The 22,900-nt window shown below is 41.1% G+C and overlaps 1 protein-coding gene across 2 annotated transcripts in view; it reads right to left on the bottom strand.

Annotated features, from left to right (window-relative positions):
• Window positions 1–22,900, bottom strand: part of DENND3 (DENN domain containing 3) — a 322,502-nt gene that overhangs the window by 66,268 nt on the left and 233,334 nt on the right. For both annotated transcript variants that reach the window (XM_053715396.1, XM_053715397.1), the window contains 2 exons: window positions 834–963; window positions 110–217 (listed from right to left, as the gene is read on the bottom strand). In XM_053715396.1, the coding sequence (XP_053571371.1) occupies window positions 110–217; window positions 834–963 (238 nt within the window). The remainder of the gene's footprint in view (window positions 1–109; window positions 218–833; window positions 964–22,900) is intronic.

Genomic DNA, 22,900 nt, shown 5'->3' with positions numbered 1-22,900 from the left:
ATAAAGCTCATTGTGAAATTCAAATAGTTAATACAACTTATTCTCTCACTATTCATATGTATAACTTTATAATTTTTATCTCAGGTGAGGAATCCAAACAGCGCCTTACCAGGTGTGTACAGCAGCACATCTACAGACTGTGAAACGGTTTCACCAGCAGAAGGATTTATTCGGTGCTTCAATGTCTCCGCAGTGGTTTTTGGAACCATCATGGGCACTGACAAGAATAATGAGGCACTGGGTTAGTATTTTGTCATTTAAAAACAGCCACACACAGCCACAAACTTTCTTTGAGAAGTACAATTGGAGTCAATGAAATCAGGTAGTATGGTGGTAAACCCAGATTTTAGCAAATTAGGGCACTTGTATATGGAATTTGCCACCCACTTGGAGATAAGCAGAAAAATCACTCCCTCCACTGTAAACTGTTAAAAGCTAAGAAAAATAATAATGGAATGTTCAAAATGAAAATGCTGTAAGTAGAAGATTTTATGTTTACAATAGAATTTCCATTTAAACTATAAAGCAATTGAATATTTGTCTATGCAAAAGTGAAAAGTTATACACATGTATTCTTTCTTAAAGGAATTAGATAGCCTAATGTATAAATAAAGGTTAAAATAATGCACCCTTCAGACTCTCTCTGCACTGCACATATATTATTATTATTATTATTAATATTAATAATAATAATAATAATAATAATAATAATAAAAATAATATTATAATCTGTATTTGTAATGTACCAACAGATTCTGTAATTCTATAAAAAGACAAGTATCAGAGACTGCTTAGTGAACTGTAGGATATATGAATCAGCTAAAGGAAAATACCTTCATTTCTCATCTTGTCAAAATGAGAGAGTTTGGAAGCAGCATAAATTGCTTTGGGGCTTTGTAAAGAGCCAACAACTGCATCCATAAGCAACGCATTCGTCAGAGCCTCTTGGATGTACTGAGGATCCTGGAGAATATAAATATTAACTTTTACAATACAAAGTGTAACATCTGTACTTTTAAAGTTACAAACTAAAATTGTATTTCCCCCTATAAGCAGTTTAAAAAACTAAACATGTTTGCAATTCACAATCATTAATTTTGCTCTTATTAAAGATTTTTTTTCACTACCCCTAGAGGGATGCAACCTGCAGAATTCAGAATACTGAACCTGTAATATTTTGCACAGTGATTGTTTAATCAGTAAAGGGTTCAGTTTATAGCCTTCTGTAAATGACTACAGTAAAGGAAAAAAGCTAAACATTCAAAAACATAATTTATGTAAGAACTTACCTGATAAATTCATTTATTTTATATTGGCAAGAGTCCATGAGCTAGTGACGTATGGGATATACAATCCTACCAGGAGGGGCAAAGTTTCCCAAACCTCAAAATGCCTATAAATACACCCCTCACCACACCCACAATTCAGTTTAACGAATAGCCAAGTAGTGGGGTGATAGAAAAAAGGAGTAAAAAGCATTAAAAAAGGAATTGGAAATATAATTGTGCTTTATACAAAAAAACATAACCACCATAAAAAGGGGTGAGTCTCATGGACTCTTGCCAATATGAAAGAAATTAATTTATCAGGTAAGTTCTTACATAAATTATGTTTTCTTTCATGTAATTGGCAAGAGTCCATTAGCCAGTGACGTATGGGATAGAAATACCCAAGATGTGGAACTCCACACAAGAGTCACTAGAGAGGGAGGGATAAAATAAAAATAGCCACTTTCTGCTGAAAAAATTAAATCCACAACCAAAAAAATAAGTTTTTCTCATAAATGAAAGAAAAAACTTAAAACATAAGCAGATGAATCAAACTGAAACAGCTGCCTGAAGAACTTTACTACCAAAAACTGCTTCTGAAGAAGCAAATACATCGAAACTGTAGAATTTAGTAAATGTATGCAAATAAGACCAAGTTGCTGCTTTGCAAATCTGATCAACTGAAGCTTCATTCTTAAAAGCCCACTAAGTGGAGACTGATCCAGTAGAATGAGCTGTGATTCTCTGAGGCGGGGCCTGACCCCACTCCACATAAGCCTTATGAATCAGAAGCTTTAACCAAGATGCCAAAGAAATGGCAGAAGCTTTATGACCATTCCTAGAACCAGAAAAGACTAGAAGTATTTCTAAAATCTTTAATAGCTTTGACATAATGTTTCAAAGCTCTTACAACATCCAGAGAATGTAAGGATCTTTCCAAAGAATTATTAGGATTTAGACACATAGGGGACAACAATTTCCCTATTAATGTTGTTAGAATTCACAACTTTAGGTAAAAATTTAAATGAAGTCCACAAAACTGCCTTATCTTGATGAAAAATCAGAAAAGGTGACTCACAAGAAAGAGCAGATAATTCAGAAACTCTTCTAGCAGAAGAGATAGCCAAAAAGAATAACACTTTCCAAGAAAGTAGTATAATATCCAAAGAATGCATAGGCTCAAAAGAAGGAGCCTGTAAAGCTTTCAAAGCCAAATTAAGACTCCAAGGAGGAGAGATTGATTTAATGACAGTCTTGATACGGACCAAAGCCTGAACAAAACAGTGAATATCAAGAAGCTTAGCAATCTTTCTGTGAAATAAAACAGAAAGAGCAGAGATTTGTCCCTTCAAGGAACTTGCAGATAAGCCTTTATCCAAACCATCCTGAAGAAACTGTAAAATTCTAGGAATTCTAAAATAATGCCAGGAGAATTTATGAGAAGAACACCATGAAATATAAGTCTTACAAACTTGATAATAAATCTTCCTAGAAACAGATTTACGAGCCTGTAACATAGTATCAATCACTGAGTCAGAGAAACCTCTATGACTAAGCACTAAGCGTTCAATTTCCATACCTTCAAATTTAGCAATTTGAGATCCTGATGGAAAAACGGTCCTTGAGACAGAAGGTCTGGTCTTAAAGGAAGTGGCCAAGGTTGACAACTGGACATCCGGACAAGGTCCACATACCAGAACCTGTGAGGCCATGCTGGAACTACCAGAAACACAAACAAATGTTCCATGATGATTTTGGAAATCACTGTTGGAAGAAGAATTAGAGGCGGAAAGATATAAGCAGGTTGGTAAAACCAAGGAACTGCTAACGCATCTACCGACTCCGCATGAGGATCCCTGGACCTGGATAGGTACCTGGCAAGTTTCTTGTTTAGATGAGAAGCCATCAGATCTATTTCTGGAAGACCCCACATCTGAAGAATCTGAAAAAACACATCTGGATGGAGAGAACACTCCCCCGGATGTAAAGTCTGACAGCTGAGATAATCCGCTTCCCAATTGTCTATACCTGAGATATGTACTGCAGAAATTAGACAAGAGCTGGATTCCGCCCAAGCAAGTATCCAAGATACTTCTTTCATAGCTATGGGACTGCGAGTCCCGCCCTGATGATTGACATATGCCACAGTTGTGACATTGTCTGTCTGAAAACAAATACATTTTTCTCCCTTCAACAGAGGCCAAACCTGAAGAGCCCTGAAAATAGCACAGAGTTCCAAAATATTGATTGGTAACCTCGCCTTTTGAGATTTCCAAACCCCTTGTGCTGTTAGAGTTCCCCACAAAAGAGGCCCCTTGAATTATATGGTGGTGGTCTAACCACCAAGTCAGAGAAAGTTGAACATTGGGATTTAAGGATATTAATTGTGATATCTTTGTATAATCCCTGCACCATTGCTTCAGCATACAAAGCTGGAGAGGTCTCATATGAAAACGAGCAAAGGGGATCACGTCCGATGCTGCAGTCATGAGACTTCCATGCACATAGCCGCTGAAGGGAACGATTGAGACTGAAGGTTCAGACAAGCTAAAACCAACTTTATTTGTTTCTTGTCTGTTAGAGACAGAGTCATGGACACTGAATCTATCTGGAAACTTAAAAAGGTGACCCTTGTCTGAGGAATCAAGGAACTTTTTGATAGAAAAGAGAATCTCATAAACCGATAGTGGTCTGGATGAATCGGAATATGAAGATATGCATCCTGTAAGTCTATTGTGGACATATAATGCACTTGCTGAACAAAAAGGCAGAATAGTCCTTATAGTCACCATTTTGAAAGTTGGTACTCTTACATATCGATTCAAAATTTTTAGATCCAAAACTGGTCTGAATGAATTTTCTTTCTTTGGGACAATGAATAGATTTGAATAAAACCCCAGACCCTGTTCCTGAAACGGAACTGGAATGATTACCCCTGATGACTCCAGGTCTGAAACACACTTCAGGAAAGCCTGAGCCTTTACTGGGTTTGCCGGAATGCGTGAGAGAAAAAATCTTCTCACAGGCGGTCTTACTCTGAATCCTATTCTGTATCCCTGAGAGACAACACTCTGAATCCATTGATTTTGGACCGAATTGATTGATCCAAACATCTTTGAAAAATCTTAATCTGCCCCCTACCAGCTGAGCTGGAATGAGGGCCACACCTTCATGCGGACTTGGGGGCTGGCTTTGATCTCTTAAATGGCTTGGACTTATTCCAATTTGAGGAAGGCTTCCAATTGGAAACAGATTCCTTGGGGGAAGGATTAGGTTTCTGAACAAAAGGCAGAATAGTCCTTATAGTCACCATTTTGAAAGTTGGCACTCTCACAAAACGTTTCAAAATTTTCAGATCCAGAACCGGACTGAATGAATTTTCTTTCTTTGGGACAATGAATAGATTTGAATAAAAACCCAGACCCTGTTCCAGAAACAGAACTAGTATAATTGAGCCCTGAAAGCTCTAGATATGAAACACACTTCAGAGAAGCCTGAGCCTTCACTGGGTTTGCTGGAACGCGTGAGAGAAAAACATAATTTATGTAAGAACTTACCTGATAAATTCATTTCTTTAATATTGGCAAGAGTCCATGAGCTAGTGACATATGGGATATACACTCCTACCAGGAGGGGCAAAGTTTCCCAAACCTCAAAATCCCTAAAAATACACCCCTCACCACACCCACAATTCAGTTTAACGAATAGCCAAGCAGTGGGTTGATAAAGAAAGGAGTAGAAAACATCAACAAAGGAAATTTGGAAATAATTGTGCTTTATACAAAAAATCATAACCACCATAAAAAGGGTGGGCATCATGGACTCCTGCCAATATGAAAGAAATTCATTTATCAGGTAAGTTCTTACATAAATTATGTTTTCTTTCATGTAATTGGCAAGAGTCCATGAGCTAGTGACATATGGGATATCAATACCCAAGATGTGGAGTCTTCCACTCAAGAGTCACTAGAGAGGGAGGGAATAAAAATAAAAACAGCCATATTTTGCTGAAAAAATTAATCCACAACCCAAAAAATAAGTTTATTTTCATGTTTGAAAGAAAAAAAAATAAAATCAAAAGCAGAAGAATCAAACTGAAACAGCTGCCTGAAGAACTTTTCTACCAAAAACTGCTTCCGAAGAAGCAAATACATAAAAACGGTAGAATTTAGTAAATGTATGCAAAGAGGACCAAGTTGCCGCTTTGCAAATCTGATCAACTGAAGCTTCATTCTTAAAAGCCCACGAAGTGGAGACTGATCTAGTAGAATGAGCTGTAATTCTCTGAGGCGGGGCCTGACCCAACTCCAAATAAGCTTGATGAATCAAAAGTTTCAACTAAGAAGCCAAGGAAATAGCAGAAGCCTTCTAACCTTTCCTAGGACCAGAAAATAAAACAAATAGACTGGAAGTCTTCCTGAAAGCTTTAGTAGCTTCCACATAATATTTCAAAGCTCTTACCACATCCAAAGAATGTAAGGATCTCTCCAAAGAATTCTTAGGATTAGGACACAAGGAAGGGACAACAATTTCCCTACTAATGTTGTTAGAATTCACAACCTTAGGTAAAAATTGAAAAGAAGTCCGCAAAACTGCCTTATCCTGATGAAAAATCAGAAAAGGAGACTCACAAGAAAGAGCAGATAGCTCATAAACTCAGAAGAGATAGCCAAAAAGAACAACACTTTCCAAGAAAGTAGTTTAATGTCCAAAGAATGAATAGGCTCAAATGGAGGAGCCTGTAAAGCCTTCAGAACCAAATTAAGACTCCAAGGAGGAGAAATTGATTTAATGACAGGCTTAATACGAACTAAAGCCTGTACAAAACAGTAAATATCAGGAAGTATAGCAATCTTTCTGTGAAATAAAACAGAAAGAGCGGAGATTTGTCCTTTCAAGGAACTTGCAGACAAACCCTTATTCAAACCATCCTGAAGGAACTGTAAAATTCTAGGAATTCTAAAAGAATGCCAGGAGAATTTATGAGAAGAACACCATGAAATGTAAGTCTTCCAAACTCTATAATAAATCTTTCTAGAGACAGATTTACGAGCTTGTAACATAGTATTAATCACTGAGTCAGAGAAACCTCTATGACTTAGAACTAAGCGTTCAATTTCCATACCTTCAAATTTAATGATTTGAGATCCTGATGGAAAAACGGACCTTGAGATAGTAGGTCCGGCTATAACGGAAGTGGCCAAGGCGGGCAACTGGACATCCGAACCAGATCCGCATACCAAAACCTGTGTGGCCATGCTGGAGCCACCAGCAACACAAAAGACTGTTCCATGATGATTTTGGAGATCACTCTTGGAAGGAGAACTAGAGGCGGAAAGATGTAAGCAGGATGATAACACCAAGGAAGTGTCAGTGCATCCACTGCTTCCGCCTGAACATCCCTGGACCTGGACAGGTATCTGGGAAGTTTCTTGTTTAGATGAGAGGCCATGAGATCCATCTCTGGAAGCCCTCACATCTGAACAATCTGAGAAAACATCTGGATGGAGAGACCACTCCCCTGGATGTAAAGTCTGGAGGTTGAGATAATCAGCTTCCCAATTGTTCTCTCTTTAGCAGAGGCCAGAACTGAAGAGTCCTGAGAATTGCACGGAGTTCTAAAATATTTATTGGTAATCTCGCCTCTTGAGATTTCCAAACCCCTTGTGCTGTCAGAGATCCCCAAACAGAACAAAAGAAGCCCCTTGAACCAAACGATGGTGATCTATCCACCATGTCAGAGAGTGTCGTACATTGGGATTCAAGGTTATTAATTGTGATATCTTTGTATAATCCCTGCACCATTGATTCAGCATACAAAGCTGTAGAGGTCTCATGTGAAAACTAGCAAAGGGGATCGCGTCCGATGCTGCAGTCATGAGACCTAAAACTTCCATGCACATAGCCACTGAAGGGAACGACAGACTGAAGGAAACGGCATGCTGCGACCAATTTTAAACGTCTCTTGTCTTATAATGTTACTCTCAATTTATGTTTGTTATATGGAACACAACAGTAGTAAAAATTTGGTTGTTACACTTTATTTATTGAATCAACTACTGACAAGCAGATTCTGAAAAATAAAGTGTTTTATTATTTCAAAATATACACAGTCTATATCTTTATCTTATAAACACACACTGTATACCTTTTGAAAGAATAATTAAAGTATAGGACAGGGAAATATAAGACCACCTTATGGTAAAAACAGGTTGTTAATAACAACTCTGATTCACAGGTTGTTAATAACAACTCTGATTCACAGGTTGTTAAATGAAGCAAGCAAGACTGGGCTACGGTAGAAGTAAGGTAAAGATATTCAGAACACACTCTGGCTCAGCATGCAGATAAGTACACAGATCCTGGATTCACACTCAAAACATAATTTATGCTTACCTGATAAATTTATTTCTCTTGTGGTGTATCCAGTCCACGGATCATCCATTACTTGTGGGATATTCTCCTTCCCAACAGGAAGTTGCAAGAGGATCACCCACAGCAGAGCTGCTATATAGCTCCTCCCCTAACTGCCATATCCAGTCATTCGACCGAAACTAGCCGAGAAAGGAGAAACCATAGGGTGCAGTGGTGACTGTAGTTTAAAATTTAGACCTGCCTTAAAAGGACAGGGCGGGCCGTGGACTGGATACACCACAAGAGAAATAAATTTATCAGGTAAGCATAAATTATGTTTTCTCTTGTTAGGTGTATCCAGTCCACGGATCATCCATTACTTGTGGGATACCAATACCAAAGCTAAAGTACACGGATGAAGGGAGGGACAAGGCAGGTACTTAAACGGAAGGGACCACTGCCTGTAGAACCTGTCTCCCAAAAATAGCCTCCGAAGAAGCAAAAGTATCAAATTTGATAACATTTTGAAAAGGTATGAAGCGAAGACCAAGTCGTCGCTTTGCAAATCTGTTCAACAGAAGCCTCGTTTTTAAAGGCCAAGGTGGAAGCCACAGCTCTAGTAGAATGAGCTGTAATCCTTTCAGGGGGCTGCTGTCCAGCAGTCTCATAGGCTAAGCGTATTACGCTCCGAAGCCAAAAAGAAAGAGAGGTTGCCAAAGCCTTTTGACCTCTCCTCTGTCCAGAGTAAACAACAAACAAGGAAGATGTTTGACGAAAATCTTTAGTCGCTTGTAAGTAAAACTTTAAAGCACGGACTACGTCCAAATTATGTAAAAGACGTTCCTTCTTTGAAGAACGATTAGGACACAATGATGGAACAACAATCTCTTGATCGATATTCTTGTTGGAAACTACCTTAGGTAAAAACCCAGGTTTTGTACGCAGAACTACTTTATCTGTATGAAAATCAGATAAGGAGAATCACATTGTAAAGCTGATAACTCAGAGACTCTACGAGCCGAGGAAATAGCCATCAAAAACAGAACTTTCCAAGATAAAAGTTTGATATCAATGGAATGAAGGGGTTCAAACGGAACTCCTTGAAGAACCTTAAGAACCAAGTTTAAGCTCCATGGAGGAGCAACAGGTTTAAACACAGGCTTAATTCTAACCAAAGCCTGACAAAATGCCTGGACGTCTGGAACCTCTGCCAGACGCTTGTGCAAAAGGATAGACAGAGCAGAAATCTGTCCCTTTAAAGAACTAGCTGATAATCCTTTATCCAAACCCTCTTGGAGAAAGGACAATATCCTAGGAATCCTAACCTTACTCCATGAGTAATTCTTGGATTTACACTAATGAAGATATTTGCGCCATATCTTATGGTAGATTTTCCTGGTTACAGGCTTTCGTGCCTTTATTAAGGTATCAATGACTGACTCGAAGAAGCCACGCCTTGATAAAATCAAGCGTTCAATCTCCAGGCAGTCAGTCTCAGAGAAATTAGATTTGGATGATTGAAAGGACCTTGTAGTAGAAGGTCTTGTCTCAGAGGCAGTGGCCAAGATGGAAAGGATGACATGTCCACCAGGTCTGCATACCAGGTCCTGCTTGGCCACGCAGGCGCGATCAAGATCACTGATGCTCTCTCCTGTTTGATTTTGGCAATCAGTCGACGGAGCAGAGGAAACGGTGGAAACACATAAGCCAGGTTGAAGAACCACGGTGCTGCTAGAGCATCTATCAGCGTCGCTTCTGGGTCGCTGGACCTGGATCCGTAACAAGGAAGCTTGGCGTTCTGGCGAGACGCCATGAGATCCAATTCTGGTGTGCCCCAACAATGAACCAATTGAGAAAACACCTCCGGATGGAGTTCCCACTCCCCCGGATGAAAAGTCTGACGACTTAGAAAATCCGCCTCCCAGTTCTCTACACCTGGGATATGGATCGCTGATAGATGGCAAGAGTGAGTCTCTGCCCAGCGAATTATCTTGGAGACTTCTAACATCGCTAGGGAGCTCCTGGTCCCCCCTTGATGGTTGATGTAAGCCACAGTCGTGATGTTGTCCGACTGAAATCTGATGAACCTAAGGGTTGCTAACTGAGGCCAAGCTAGAAGAGCAATGAATATTGCTCTTAACTCCAGAATATTTATTGGGAGGAGTTTCGCCTCCTGAGTCCACGATCCCTGAGCCTTCAGGGAATTCCAGACTGCACCCCAACCTAGAAGGCTGGCATCTGTTGTTACAATTGTCCAATCTGGCCTGCGAAAGGTCATACCTTTGGACAGATGGACCCGAGATAGCCACCAGAGAAGAGAATCTCTGGTCTCTTGATCCAGATTTAGCAGAGGGGACAAATCTGTGTAATCCCCATTCCACTGACTGAGCATGCATAATTGCAGTGGTCTGAGATGTAGGCGCGCAAATGGCACTATGTCCATCGCTGCTACCATTAAGCCGATCACTTCCATGCACTGAGCCACTGAAGGGCGCGGAATGTAGTGAAGAACACGGCAGGAATTTAGAAGCTTTGATAACCTGGACTCCGTCAGGTAAATTTTCATTTCTACAGAATCTATCAGAGTTCCTAGGAAGGAAACCCTTGTGAGGGGGTGATAGAGAACTCTTTCCCTCGTTCACTTTCCACCCATGCGACCTCAGAAATGCCAACACTATGTCCATATGAGATTTGGCAATTTGGAAGTTTGACGCCTGTATCAGGATGTCGTCTAGATAAGAGGCCACTGCTATGCCCCGTGGTCTTAGGACCGCCAGAAGAGACCCCAGAACCTTTGTAAAAATTCTTGGGGCTGTAGCTAACCCGAAGGGAAGAGCCACAAACTGGTAATGCCTGTCTATAAAGGCAAACCTTAGGAACCGATGATGATCTTTGTGAATCGGTATGTGAAGGTAAGAATCCTTCAAATCCACTGTGGTCATGTACTGACCCTCCTGGATCATAGGTAGGAATGTCCGAATAGTTTCCAATTTGAACGATGGAACTCTGAGGAATTTGTTTAAGATCTTAAGATCCAAAATTGGTCTGAAGGTTCCCTCTTTGTTGGGAAACACAAACAGATTTGAAAAAAATCCCTGTCCTTGTTCCATCTGTGGAACTGGATGGATCACTCCCATTATTAGGAGGTCTTGCACACAGCGTAAGAATGCCTCTTTCTTTATCTGGTTTACAGATAATCTCGAAAGGTGAAATCTCTCTTGTGGGGGGAAGCTTTGAAGTCCAGAAGATATCCCTGAGATATGATCTCCAACGCCCAGGGATCCTGAACATCTCTTGCCCACGCCTGGGCGAAGAGAGAAAGTCTGCCCCCTACTAGATCCGTTGCCGGATAGGGGGCCGTTCCTTCATGCTGTCTTAGAGGCAGCAGCAGGCTTTCTGGCCTGCTTGCCTTTGCTCCAGGCCTGGTTAGATTTCCAGGCCTGCTTGGATTGCGCAAAAGTTCCCTCTTGTTTTGTAGCAGAGGAAGTTGATGCTGCACCTGCCTTGAAGTTTCGAAAGGCACGAAAATTAGACTGTTTGGCCCTTGATTTGGCCCTGTCCTGAGGAAGGGTATGACCCTTACCTCCAGTAATGTTAGCAATGATTTCCTTCAAACCAGGCCCGAATAGGGTCTGCCCCTTGAAGGGAATGTTGAGTAATTTAGACTTTGAAGTATCGTCAGCTGACCAAGATTTAAGCCATAGCGCCCTACGCGTCTGGATGGCGAATCCAGAAATCTTAGCCGTTAGTTTAGTGAAATGAACAATGGCATCAGAAACAAAAGAATTAGCTAGCTTAAGTGTTCTAAGCTTGTCAAGTATTTCAGTCAATGGAGTAGCTGTCTGAAAGGACTAAAACCAGAACGCCGCAGCAGCAGTGACAGGAGCAATGCATGCAAGGGGCTGCAGGATAAAACCTTGTTGAATAAACATTTTCTTAAGGTAACCTTCTAATATTTTATCCATTGGATCTGAAAAAGCACAACTGTTCTCGACAGGGATAGTGGCATGCTTTGCTAAAGTAGAAACTGCTCCCTCCACCTTAGGGACCGTCTGCTATAAGTCCCGTGTGGTGGCGTCTATTGGAAACATTTTTCTAAAAATAGGAGGGGGGGGGAAACGGCACACCGGGTCTGTCCCACTCCTTAGTAATAATTTCTGTAAACCTTTTAGGTATTGGAAAAACATCAGTACACACCGGCACCGCGTAGTATTTATCCAGTTTACACAATTTCTCTGGCACTGCAATTGTGTCACAGTCATTCAGAGCAGCTAAAACCTCTCCAAGCAACACCCGGAGGTTCTCAAGCTTAAATTTAAAAGTAGACATATCTGAATCAGGTTTCCCCGAGTCAGAGACATCACCCACAGACTGAAGCTCTTCCTCAGCTTCTGCATATTGTGACGCAGTATCAGACATGGGCCTTAAAACATATGCGCGCTCTGTATTACGTCTAACCCCAGAGCTATCGCGCTTTCCTCTGAATTCAGGCAGTCTGGCTAATACAGCTGACCGGGTATTATCCATGATTGCCGCCATGTCCTGAAAAGTAATCGCTATGGGCGTCTTTGATGTACTTGGCGCCATTTTAGCGTGAGTCCCTTGAGCGGGAGTCAAAGGGTCCGACACGTGGGGAGAGTTAGTCGGCATAACTTCCCCCTCGTCAGAATCCTCTGGTGATAATTCTTTTAAAGATAACAGCTGATCTTTATTGTTTAAAGTGAAATCAATACATTTAGTACACATTCTCCTATGGGGTTCCACCATGGCTTTTAACATAATGAACAAGGAGTTTCCTCTATGTCAGACATGTTTATACAGACTAGCAATGAGACTAGCAAGCTTGGAAAACACTTTAAATCAAGTTAACAAGCAATATAAAAAAATGTTACTGTGCCTTTAAGAGAAACAAATTTTGCCAAAATTTGAAATAACAGTGAAAAAAGGCAGTTAAACTAACGAAATTTTTACAGTGTATGTAACAAGTTAGCAGAGCATTGCACCCACTTGCAAATGATTGATTAACCCCTTAATACAAAAAACAGATTAACAAAACGAAAAATATGTTTTTTAAACAGTCATAACAACTGCCACAGCTCCTACTTTTGAAGCCTTTTGAGCCCTTCAGAGATGTCCTATAGCATGCAGGGGACTGCTGAGGGAAGCTGAATGTCACAGTTTGTAATTTTAACTGCACCAACTGTAACTTTTATACTATAACAGTGGAAAGCCTCAGGAAACTGTTTCTAGGCAAAAATAAAGCCAGCCATGTGGAAAAAACTAGGCCCCAATAAGTTTTATCACCAAAGCATATATAAAAACGATAAAACATGCCAGCAAACGTTTTATATTGCACATTAATCAGAGTATATACCTCTGATAGCAAGCCTGATACTAGTCGCTATTAAATCACTGTATTTAGGCTTTAACTTACATTAATCCGGTATCAGCAGCATTTTCTAGCAAATTCCATCCCTAGAAAAACTTAACTGCACATACCTTATTGCAGGATACCCTGCACGCCATTCTCCCTCTGAAGTTACCTCACTCTTCAGACATATGTGAGAACGGCAGTGGATCTTAGTTACTTCTGCTAAGATCATAAAAAAAACGCAGGCAGATTCTTCTTCTAAATGCTGCCTGAGATAAAATAGTACACTCCGGTACCATTTAAAAACAAACTTTTGATTGAAGAAAAAACTAACTATATTTTACCACTTTCCTCTAACTACCTCCAGCTATGTTGAGAGCTTGCAAGAGAATGACTGGATATGGCAGTTAGGGGAGGAGCTATATAGCAGCTCTGCGGTGGGTGATCCTCTTGCAACTTCCTGTTGGGAAGGAGAATATCCCACAAGTAATGGATGATCCGTGGATTGGATACACCTAACAAGAGAAAGAATAATTTCAGGATGGAGAGCGTAATACTACCTAAATATGAATAATCAAATACAGCAATATTTGTAAGTGGTAGCAAGCTAAGCAGTCAGTAGTAGTATTTGCAGAGAGTGTACCTGAAATGCTGCAGGAGCTGAGAAGTCTGATGGTGGAGCAGGCAGGCAGTGTGTGAATGCTGAATGAGGAGGAAGTGAGCGTGTGACGTCACCGGCAGAGCTGACAGCCTGGAATGTAGCAGCGGCTGCGGCTGAAGCAGAGAGACATTGAGAGAAGGTAATAAATCTTCCGTTACCCCACTGAGGAATCTTGCAGAGGCATCAAATGAGGAAGTGAGAGTAGGATCCGGTATTAGGAAATCCAGCAGAGACAACTTGTAATCCAGAGCTTAATACAAGGTGTACTCAGTGGATACTGGAACACAATACCAAGCACTGATTGCAATGTGCTGTGTTGTTTTATAGGAGGAACAATCAATTAGGAGAAACTTCAGAGTCTCTTAAAGAAACAGTGCTCAACCCTGACATGTCTGTTAAAGACAGAGTCATGGACACTGAATCTATCTGGAAGCCTAAAAAGGTGACCCTTGTCTGAGGAATCAAGAAACTTTTTGGTAAATTGATCCTCCAACCAGGTTTTCGAAGAAACAACACTAGCTGATTCGTGTGAGATTCTGCAGTATGTAAAGACTGAGCTAGTACCAAGATATCGTCCAAATAAGGAAACACTGCAATACCCTGTTCTCCGATTACAGATAGTAGGGCACCCAGTACCTTTGAAAAACAGAATTTATGTTTACCTGATAAATTACTTTCTCCAACGGTGTGTCCGGTCCACGGCGTCATCCTTACTTGTGGGATATTCTCTTCCCCAACAGGAAATGGCAAAGAGCCCAGCAAAGCTGGTCACATGATCCCTCCTAGGCTCCGCCTTCCCCAGTCATTCGACCGACGTAAAGGAGGAATATTTGCATAGGAGAAACCATATGATACCGTGGTGACTGTAGTTAAAGAAAATAAATTATCAGACCTGATTAAAAAACCAGGGCGGGCCGTGGACCGGACACACCGTTGGAGAAAGTAATTTATCAGGTAAACATAAATTCTGTTTTCTCCAACATAGGTGTGTCCGGTCCACGGCGTCATCCTTACTTGTGGGAACCAATACCAAAGCTTTAGGACACGGATGAAGGGAGGGAGCAAATCAGGTCACCTAAATGGAGGGCACCACGGCTTGCAAAACCTTTCTCCCAAAAATAGCCTCAGAAGAAGCAAAAGTATCAAACTTGTAAAATTTAGTAAAAGTGTGCAGTGAAGACCAAGTCGCTGCCTTACATATCTGATCAACAGAAGCCTCGTTCTTGAAGGCCCATGTGGAAGCCACAGCCCTAGTGGAATGAGCTGTGATTCTGTCAGGAGGCTGCCGTCCGGCAGTCTCGTAAGCCAATCTGATGATGCTTTTAATCCAAAAAGAGAGAGAGGTAGAAGTTGCTTTTTGACCTCTCCTTTTACCTGAATAAACAACAAACAAGGAAGATGTTTGACTAAAATCCTTTGTAGCATCTAAATAGAATTTTAGAGCACGAACAACATCCAAATTGTGCAACAAACGTTCCTTCTTTGAAACTGGATTCGGACACAAAGAAGGCACGACTATCTCCTGGTTAATATTTTTGTTAGAAACAACTTTCGGAAGAAAACCAAGTTTAGTACGTAAAACCACCTTATCAGCATGGAACACCAGATAAGGAGGAGAACACTGCAGAGCAGATAATTCTGAAACTCTTCTAGCAGAAGAAATTGCAACCAAAAACAAAACTTTCCAAGATAATAACTTAATATCAACGGAATGTAAGGGTTCAAACGGAACCCCCTGAAGAACTGAAAGAACTAAATTGAGACTCCAAGGAGGAGTCAAAGGTTTGTAAACAGGCTTGATTCTAACCAGAGCCTGAACAAAGGCTTGAACATCTGGCACAGCTGCCAGCTTTTTGTGAAGTAACACAGACAAGGCAGAAATCTGTCCCTTTAAGGAACTTGCAGATAATTCTTTCTCCAAACCTTCTTGAAGAAAGGATAGAATCTTAGGAATTTTTACCTTGTCCCAAGGGAATCCTTTAGATTCACACCAACAGATATATTTTTTCCATATTTTGTGGTAAATTTTTCTAGTTACAGGCTTTCTGGCCTGAACAAGAGTATCAATGACAGAATCTGAGAATCCTCGCTTTGATAAGATCAAGCGTTCAATCTCCAAGCAGTCAGTTGGAGTGAGACCAGATTCGGATGTTCGAACGGACCTTGAACAAGAAGGTCTCGTCTCAAAGGTAGCTTCCATGGTGGAGCCGATGACATATTCACCAGGTCTGCATACCAAGTCCTGCGTGGCCACGCAGGAGCTATCAAGATCACCGATGCCCTCTCCTGATTGATCCTGGCTACCAGCCTGGGGATGAGAGGAAACGGCGGGAATACATAAGCTAGTTTGAAGGTCCAAGGTGCTACTAGTGCATCTACTAGAGTCGCCTTGGGATCCCTGGATCTGGACCCGTAGCAAGGAACCTTGAAGTTCTGACGAGAGGCCATCAGATCCAAGTCTGGAATGCCCCACAGTTGAGTAATTTGGGCAAAGATTTCCGGATGGAGTTCCCACTCCCCCGGATGAAATGTCTGACGACTCAGAAAATCCGCTTCCCAATTTTCCACTCCTGGGATGTGGATTGCAGACAAGTGGCAGGAGTGAGTCTCCGCCCATTGAATGATTTTGGTCACTTCTTCCATCGCCAGGGAACTCCTTGTTCCCCCCTGATGGTTGATGTACGCAACAGTTGTCATGTTGTCTGATTGAAACAGTATGAACTTGGCCTTTGCTAGCTGAGGCCAAGCCTTGAGAGCATTGAATATCGCTCTCAGTTCCAGAATATTTATCGGTAGAAGAGATTCTTCCCGAGACCAAAGACCCTGAGCTTTCAGGGGTCCCCAGACCGCGCCCCAGCCCACCAGACTGGCGTCGGTCGTGACAATGACCCACTCTGGTCTGCGGAAGCTCATCCCCTGTGACAGGTTGTCCAGGGACAGCCACCAACGGAGTGAATCTCTGGTCCTCTGATTTACTTGTATCGTCGGAGACAAGTCTGTATAGTCCCCATTCCACTGACTGAGCATGCACAGTTGTAATGGTCTTAGATGAATGCGCGCAAAAGGAACTATGTCCATTGCCGCTACCATCAAACCTATTACTTCCATGCACTGCGCTATGGAAGGAAGAGGAACAGAATGAAGTATTTGACAAGAGTTTAGAAGTTTTGTTTTTCTGGCCTCTGTCAGAAAAATCCTCATTTCTAAGGAGTCTATTATTGTTCCCAAGAAGGGAACCCTTGTTGACGGAGATAGAGAACTCTTTTCTATGTTCACTTTCCATCCGTGAGATCTGAGAAAGGCCAGGACAATGTCCGTGTGAGCCTTTGCTTGAGGAAGGGACGACGCTTGAATCAGAATGTCGTCCAAGTAAGGTACTACTGCAATGCCCCTTGGTCTTAGCACAGCTAGAAGGGACCCTAGTACCTTTGTGAAAATCCTTGGAGGAGTGGCTAATCCGAACGGAAGTGCCACAAACTGGTAATGCTTGTCCAGGAATGCGAACCTTAGGAACCGATGATGTTCCTTGTGGATAGGAATATGTAGATACGCATCCTTTAAATCCACCGTGGTCATGAATTGACCTTCCTGTCTGAAGACAATTGAGACCTGTGGAACCTCCCCCTTGGGGGAAGCCCCTTGAATTCCAGAAGATAACCTTGGGAGACTATTTCTAGCGCCCAAGGATCCAGAACATCTCTTGCCCAAGCCTGAGCGAAGAGAGAGAGTCTGCCCCCCACCAGATCCGGTCCCGGATCGGGGGCCAACATCTCATGCTGTCTTGGTAGCAGTGGCAGGTTTCTTGGCCTGCTTTCCCTTGTTCCAGCCTTGCATAGGTCTCCAGGCTGGCTTGGCTTGAGAAGTATTACCCTCCTGCTTAGAGGACGTAGCACTTGGGGCTGGTCCGTTTCTGCGAAAGGGACGAAAATTAGGTTTATTTTTGGCCTTGAAAGACCTATCCTGAGGAAGGGCGTGGCCCTTGCCCCCAGTGATATCAGAGATAATCTCTTTCAAGTCAGGGCCAAACAGCGTTTTCCCCTTGAAAGGAATGTTAAGCAATTTGTTCTTGGAAGACGCATCCGCTGACCAAGATTTTAACCAAAGCGCTCTGCGCGCCACAATAGCAAACCCAGAATTTTTCGCCGCTAACCTAGCCAATTGCAAAGTGGCGTCTAGGGTGAAAGAATTAGCCAATTTAAGAGCACGAATTCTGTCCATAATCTCCTCATAAGAAGAAGAATTATTATTGATCGCCTTTTCTAGCTCATCGAACCAGAAACACGCGGCTGTAGTGACAGGAACAATGCATGAAATTGGTTGTAGAAGGTAACCTTGCTGAACAAACATCTTTTTAAGCAAACCTTCTAATTTTTTATCCATAGGATCTTTGAAAGCACAACTATCTTCTATGGGTATAGTGGTGCGTTTGTTTAGAGTAGAAACCGCCCCCTCGACCTTGGGGACTGTCTGCCATAAGTCCTTTCTGGGGTCGACCATAGGAAACAATTTTTTTAAATATGGGGGGAGGGACGAAAGGTATACCGGGCCTTTCCCATTCTTTATTTACAATGTCCGCCACCCGCTTGGGTATAGGAAAAGCTTCGGGGGGCCCCGGGACCTCTAGGAACTTGTCCATTTTACATAGTTTCTCTGGAATGACCAAATTCTCACAATCATCCAGAGTGGATAACACCTCCTTAAGCAGAGCGCGGAGATGTTCCAACTTAAATTTAAATGTAATCACATCAGGTTCAGCTTGTTGAGAAATTTTCCCTGAATCTGAAATTTCTCCCTCAGACAAAACCTCCCTGGCCCCCTCAGACTGGTGTAGGGGCCCTTCAGAACCAATATCATCAGCGTCCTCATGCTCTTCAGTATTTTCTAAAACAGAGCAGTCGCGCTTTCGCTGATAAGTGGGCATTTTGGCTAAAATGTTTTTGATAGAATTATCCATTACAGCCGTTAATTGTTGCATAGTAAGGAGTATTGGCGCGCTAGATGTACTAGGGGCCTCCTGTGTGGGCAAGACTGGTGTAGACGAAGGAGGGGATGATGCAGTACCATGCTTACTCCCCTCACTTGAGGAATCATCTTGGGCATCATTTTCTCTAAATTTTGTGTCACATAAATCACATCTATTTAAATGAGAAGGAACCTTGGCTTCCCCACATTCAGAACACAGTCTATCTGGTAGTTCAGACATGTTAAACAGGCATAAACTTGATAATAAAGTACAAAAAACGTTTTAAAATAAAACCGTTACTGTCACTTTAAATTTTAAACTGAACACACTTTATTACTGCAATTGCGAAAAAGTATGAAGGAATTGTTCAAAATTCACCAAAATTTCACCACAGTGTCTTAAAGCCTTAAAAGTATTGCACACCAAATTTGGAAGCTTTAACCCTTAAAATAACGGAACCGGAGCCGTTTTTATATTTAACCCCTTTACAGTCCCTGGTATCTGCTTTGCTGAGACCCAACCAAGCCCAAAGGGGAATACGATACCAAATGACGCCTTCAGAAAGTCTTTTCTATGTATCAGAGCTCCTCACACATGGATCTGCATGTCATGCTTCTCAAAAACAAGTGCGCAATACAGGCGCGAAAATGAGACTCTGCCTATGATTAGGGAAAGCCCCTAGAGAATAAGGTGTCCAATACAGTGCCTGCCGGTTATTTTACAAAATTCCCAAGATTAAAATAATTCCTCAAGGCTATGGAGTATAAAATATGTTTATATATAAATCGATTTAGCCCAGAAAATGTCTACAGTCTTAAAAAGCCCTTGTGAAGCCCTTTTTTTCTGTCTGTTATAAAAATGGCTTACCGGATCCCATAGGGAAAATGACAGCTTCCAGCATTACATCGTCTTGTTAGAATGTGTCATACCTCAAGCAGCAAAAGTCTGCTCACTGTTCCCCCAACTGAAGTTAATTCCTCTCAACAGTCCTGTGTGGAAACAGCCATCGATTTTAGTAACGGTTGCTAAAATCATTTTCCTCTTACAAACAGAAATCTTCTTCTCTTTTCTGTTTCAGAGTAAATAGTACATACCAGCACTATTTTAAAATAACAAACTCTTGATTGAATAATAAAAACTACAGTTAAACACTAAAAAACTCTAAGCCATCTCCGTGGAGATGTTGCCTGTACAACGGCAAAGAGAATGACTGGGGAAGGCGGAGCCTAGGAGGGATCATGTGACCAGCTTTGCTGGGCTCTTTGCCATTTCCTGTTGGGGAAGAGAATATCCCACAAGTAAGGATGACGCCGTGGACCGGACACACCTATGTTGGAGAAAGATTCTTGGAGCTGTTGCTAGGCCAAATGGAAGAGCAACAAATTGGTAATGCTTGTCTAGAAAAGAGAATCTCAGAAACTGAAAGTGTTCTGGATGAATCGGAATATGAAGGTATGCATCCTGCAAGTTTATTGTGGACATATAATGTTCTCGCTGAACAAAAGGCCGAATAGTCCTTATAGTCACCATCTTGAAAGTTGGCACTCTTACATAACGATTAAAAATTTTTAGATCCAGAACTGGTCTGAATAAATTTTCTCTCTTTGGTACAATGAATAGGTTTGAATAAAACCCCAAACCTTGTTCCTGAGGAGGAACTGGCATAATTACCCTTGAAGACTCCAGGTCTGAAACACACTTCAGAAAAGCCTGAGCTTTTACTGGATTTACTGGGATGCGTGAGAGAAAAAATCTTCTCACAGGAGGTCTTATTTTGAATCCTATTCGATACCCTTGAGAGACAATGCTCTGAATCCAATGATTTTGGACAGATTTTATCCAAAAATCCTTGAAAAACCTTAATCTGCCCCCTACCAGCTGAGCTGGCATGAGGGCCGCACCTTCATCCGGATTTAGGGGCTGACTTTGGTTTCCTAAATGGCTTGGATTTATTCCAATTTGAGGAAGGCTTCCAATTGGAAGCAGATTCCTTGGGGGAAGGATTGAGTTTTTGTTCCTTATTCTGACGAAAGGAACGAAAACGATTAGAAGCCTTAGATTTACCCTTCGGATTTTTATCCTGAGGCAAAAAAACTCCTTTTGCCCCAGTGATAGTTGAAATAATAAAATCCAACCGAGAACCAAATAAATTATTATCTTGGAAAGAAAGAGATAGTAATCTAGATTTAGATGTCATATCAGCATTCCAGGATTTAAGACACAAAGCTCTTCTAGCTAAAACAGCTAAAGACATGGATCTAACATCAATTTTGATAATATAAAAAATGGCATCACAAATAAAATGATTAGCATGTTGCAGTAAGCGAACAACGCTAGATATGTCAGAATCCAATTTGTGTTGCGCTAAATTCTCCAACCAGAAAGTTGATGCAGCCGCAACATCAGCCAAAGAAATAGCAGGTCTGAGATGACGACCTGAATATAAATAGGCCTTCCTTAGATAAGATTCAAGCTTCCTATCTAAAGGATCCTTAAAGGAAGTGCTATCTTCCATAGGAATAGTGGTACGTTTAGCAAGAGTAGAAATAGCCCCATCAACTTTGGGGATTTTTTCCCAAAACTCTGTAGATTTTGCTGGAAAAGGATACAATTTTTTAAACCTTGAAGAAGGAATAAAAGAAGTACCTGGCTTATTCAATTCCCTATAAATCATATCAGAAATGGCCTCAGGAATGGGAAAAACCCCTGGGGAAACCACAGGAGGTTTAAAAACAGCATTTAAACGTTTATTAGACTGAACGTCAATAGGACTGGTTACCTCAATATCCAAAGTAATTAACACTTCTTTTAATAAAGAACGCATATACTCTATTTTAAATAAATAAGTAGATTTGTCAGTGTCAATGTCTGAGGAAGGATCTTCTGTTTCAGATAGATCCTCATCAGAAGAGGATGAATTATTATGTTGTTGGTCATTTGAAATTTCATCAGCTAAATGAGAAATTTTAAAAGACCTTTTACGTTTATTAGAAGGTGGAAATGCAGACAAAGCCTTCATAATAGAATCAGAAACAAATTCTTTAAAATTTACAAGTATATCATGCACATTAGAAGTTGAAGGAATTGCAACTGGCAATGTACTATTACTGATGGAAACACTATCTGCCAGTAAAAGTTTATCATGACAACTATTACAAATGACATTCGGTGAAATAATTTCTACAATTTTACAACAAATGCACTTAGCTTTGGTAGAACCGATGTCAGGCAGCAATGTTCCAGGAGAAACTTCTGAGACAGGATCAGAATGGGACATCTTGCACAATGTAAGAGAAAAAAACAACATATAAAGCAAAATGATCTATTTCCTTCTATGACCGTTTCAGGAATGGGAAAAAATGCAATAGCATAGGCCTCTGAAAGCAAAAAGCAAGAGGCAAACATACAAGGGGTATTGAAATAATGAAAAAGTTTGACACACTCGCGTCACTAATGACGCCGCCGTGTGAAAGGTCTCAGCGTCACGTATGATGCAAGAAATGACTAAGATGCGTCATAAACATATTTTTTCGCGCCAAATATATTTTCACACCAAGAATGACGCAATAAAGTTTAGCATTTGAGGTAATGGTAAATTGAGAGTATATCGTCGATCTGAAAAGGGAGGTAGGAGATGAATCTCTACGACCGATAACAGAGAACCTATGCAATAGACCCCCGTTAGGGAAATCATCGTATTCAAGTAAGTGATACTCCCTTCACGTCCCTCTGACATTCGCTGTATGCTGAGAGGGATCAGGCTTCAACAATGCTGAGAAGCGCATATCAACGTAGCACAAACTTACTTCACCACCTCCATAGGAGGCAAAGTTTGTAAAACTGAATTGTGGGTGTGGTGAGGGGGGTATTTATAGGCATTTTGAGGTTTGGGAAACTTTGCCACTGCTGGTAGGATTGTATATCCCATATGTCACTAGCTCATGGACTCTTGCCAATTACTTGAAAGAAAAAGACTAATCCCCAGGTAAGAAAAATATTTCTCAATATTAACTTCCCCAAATATGAAACTGACAATCTGCAAAAGGAAATACATGAACCCGACTCATGGCAAATATAAGTGCAATACATATATTTATAACTTTATATAAATGCATAAAGTGCCAAGCCATAGCTGAGGTGTCTTAAGAAAAAACATACTTACCAAAAGACACCCATCCACATATAGCAGATAGCCAAACCAGTACTGAAACAGTTATCAGTAGAGGTAATGGTATATGAGAGTATATCGTCGATCTGAAAAGGGAGGTAGGAGATGAATCTCT

Source organism: Bombina bombina, chromosome 5 (assembly GCF_027579735.1).
Source record: "Bombina bombina isolate aBomBom1 chromosome 5, aBomBom1.pri, whole genome shotgun sequence".
Lineage (NCBI taxonomy): Eukaryota > Metazoa > Chordata > Amphibia > Anura > Bombinatoridae > Bombina > Bombina bombina.
Note: the sequence above shows the minus strand (reverse complement) of the source record. Positions and strands in the feature narration are given on the sequence as shown.